Source organism: Otolemur garnettii, unplaced genomic scaffold (genome assembly GCF_000181295.1).
Source record: "Otolemur garnettii isolate 467f Iridium unplaced genomic scaffold, OtoGar3 scaffold00065, whole genome shotgun sequence".
In the NCBI taxonomy this organism is placed as follows: domain Eukaryota; kingdom Metazoa; phylum Chordata; class Mammalia; order Primates; family Galagidae; genus Otolemur; species Otolemur garnettii.
This window is the reverse complement of record NW_003852460.1, coordinates 4,013,666-4,015,628: the sequence shown is the minus strand read 5'-3', so window position 1 is coordinate 4,015,628 and position 1,963 is coordinate 4,013,666. Positions and strand designations below refer to the sequence as shown.

The following is a 1,963-nucleotide window of genomic DNA, read 5'->3' as shown; positions in this document are numbered from 1 at the left end:
TTTTTTTTTTTTTTATCGTATTTCCTTACTTGGTTTTCTTCCAGATATCCATGAGCAGAACAGTAAGAAGCCGGTAATGGTTTATATCCATGGTGGATCTTACATGGAGGGCACAGGGAATATGATTGACGGGAGCATTTTGGCCAGCTACGGAAATGTGATCGTCATCACCATCAACTACAGACTGGGAATCTTAGGTAAGTGGTTTCCTCGGGAGGAGTCCGGGTCGGGCAGGTGTCTGCCTTTCGTTCTGACCGGGCTCTTGGAGTTTGGGGGTGTTCCTCAAGTTTCTGGAGAACTCTGGACCACAGTGCTGACTTTATGTGGCTGGATAAGCATCTTTTTTTAAATGTGTGCACACGGCATGGTCTTTTGTTACCCGGATTGATAAACCAGGTCCTCGTCTTACAAAGACAATGAATGAATTCACAGACAGAGAGAAATGGCAAGTGAAAGTGAAGTTTATGAAGGACAGTCAGAGAAGTAGATTTAATGGAGAAGAAAGGAGGAAAGGAACGATCCCCCACAGCAGGGTTGGGGCAGGGGCGTCCTCAGCTGAGTGGTTGTCCCTGGAACCTAAATGTTGAAGTGATCATGTATGTTGTCTAACTTTATCCATCTTCTTTGAGCAAAGGGGAGGGAAACGTAGGTTCATTTGTGTTTCAACTTCTGGCACCAGAGTTACCGGGCCAAGAGGATCTGGCCACTTTTCACTGTCAGCCAACGTGCAGGGATGTGGGTGGGTCCACCTAACCTTCCTTGTCCGAAGGCTGGCGACTCTGGACAGCAGTGAGAGTGGCCTGTCCAAGACGGTTCTGTTCTTCCATTTCCAAAATCGCAGTTTTATCCGTACGAGTTAAAAGCAAGAACCCTATTAACCTTCATCTTAAACAACCTTACTAGCCGTAACCCGTGACCCATAATAAACAACAGTTGACATAACCCATGACCCCAAACAACACTGCAGTTGAGAACAGTCTCCTAAATCAAACCACCTGAACTATTCAAGGTAGGTGTCCTTAGGGTGGGAGCTAAATTTATAACACAGGAAGAACCGGAGACAGGAGTGAAGGTCAGACATTGTGTGCAGGGAAATATTTTACCCCATTCCCTAACTGATCACCTGTGCACACGGGGCTTGGAAGATTTGCTATGGTTTTCATTCCACTGCAATCCGCCTGGATGGAAATTCAGCTTTGACATTGGTTCCATTTAATTATTTATGATTAAAGGACACGGGCCAATACAGGGAAATTCGAGCTTAGATCCATGCGGTTAAGCTGTTTCATTCCTCCTGCGCCATGTGTGGTTAGAGAATGATTCCTTTTTGGCAGTAAGATTTAAAGACATACTTTTCTGGTGTGGATTCCTGCTGCTGCTTAAATAATGCTCTTAGACTGATGGAGACACATTTGTTTTCAAAGCAGAAATGCATTGAAAAGGTGCAGAAAATGAAGAGTTGAACACGTTAGCCATGAGAGAGATGTGTCTGTGGGTTGCAACATGGGTGTGGTACAATATGAGATACAAAGTAAAGTGGAGTAAGGACATTTGATGCACCAGGAATGGGGTTGATGATGCTTCAAATAAGGAAATACTACCAAGAATGTTCTCTTGGCTCAGTGGTTGCAGGACTGGCCACATACACCAAGGCTGGCGGGTTCCACCCCAGTCCAGGCCTGCTAAACAACAATGATAACTGCAACCAAAAAATAGCTGGGCGTTATGGCTGGTGCCTGTAGTCCCAGCTACTTGGGAGGCTGAGACAAGAGAATCACTTAAGCCCAAGAGTTTGAGATTGCTGTGAGCTGTGATGGTACAGCACTCTAAAGAGTGTGACAGCTTGAGACTCTTTCTCAAAAAAAGAGGGCAGTGCCTGTGGCTCAAAGGAGAAGGGCACTGGCCCCATATACTGGAGGTGGTGGGTTCAAACCCAGCCCTGGCCAAAACTGCAAAAAAAAAA

The 1,963-nt window shown here is 45.6% G+C and overlaps 1 protein-coding gene across 3 annotated transcripts in view; it reads left to right on the top strand.

Moving 5' to 3' along the window:
- Window positions 1-1,963, top strand: part of NLGN4X (neuroligin 4, X-linked) — a 268,913-nt gene that overhangs the window by 116,679 nt on the left and 150,271 nt on the right. For all 3 annotated transcript variants that reach the window (XM_003793037.2, XM_003793040.1, XM_003793038.2), the window contains one exon: window positions 45-197. In XM_003793037.2, the coding sequence (XP_003793085.1) occupies window positions 45-197 (153 nt within the window). The remainder of the gene's footprint in view (window positions 1-44; window positions 198-1,963) is intronic.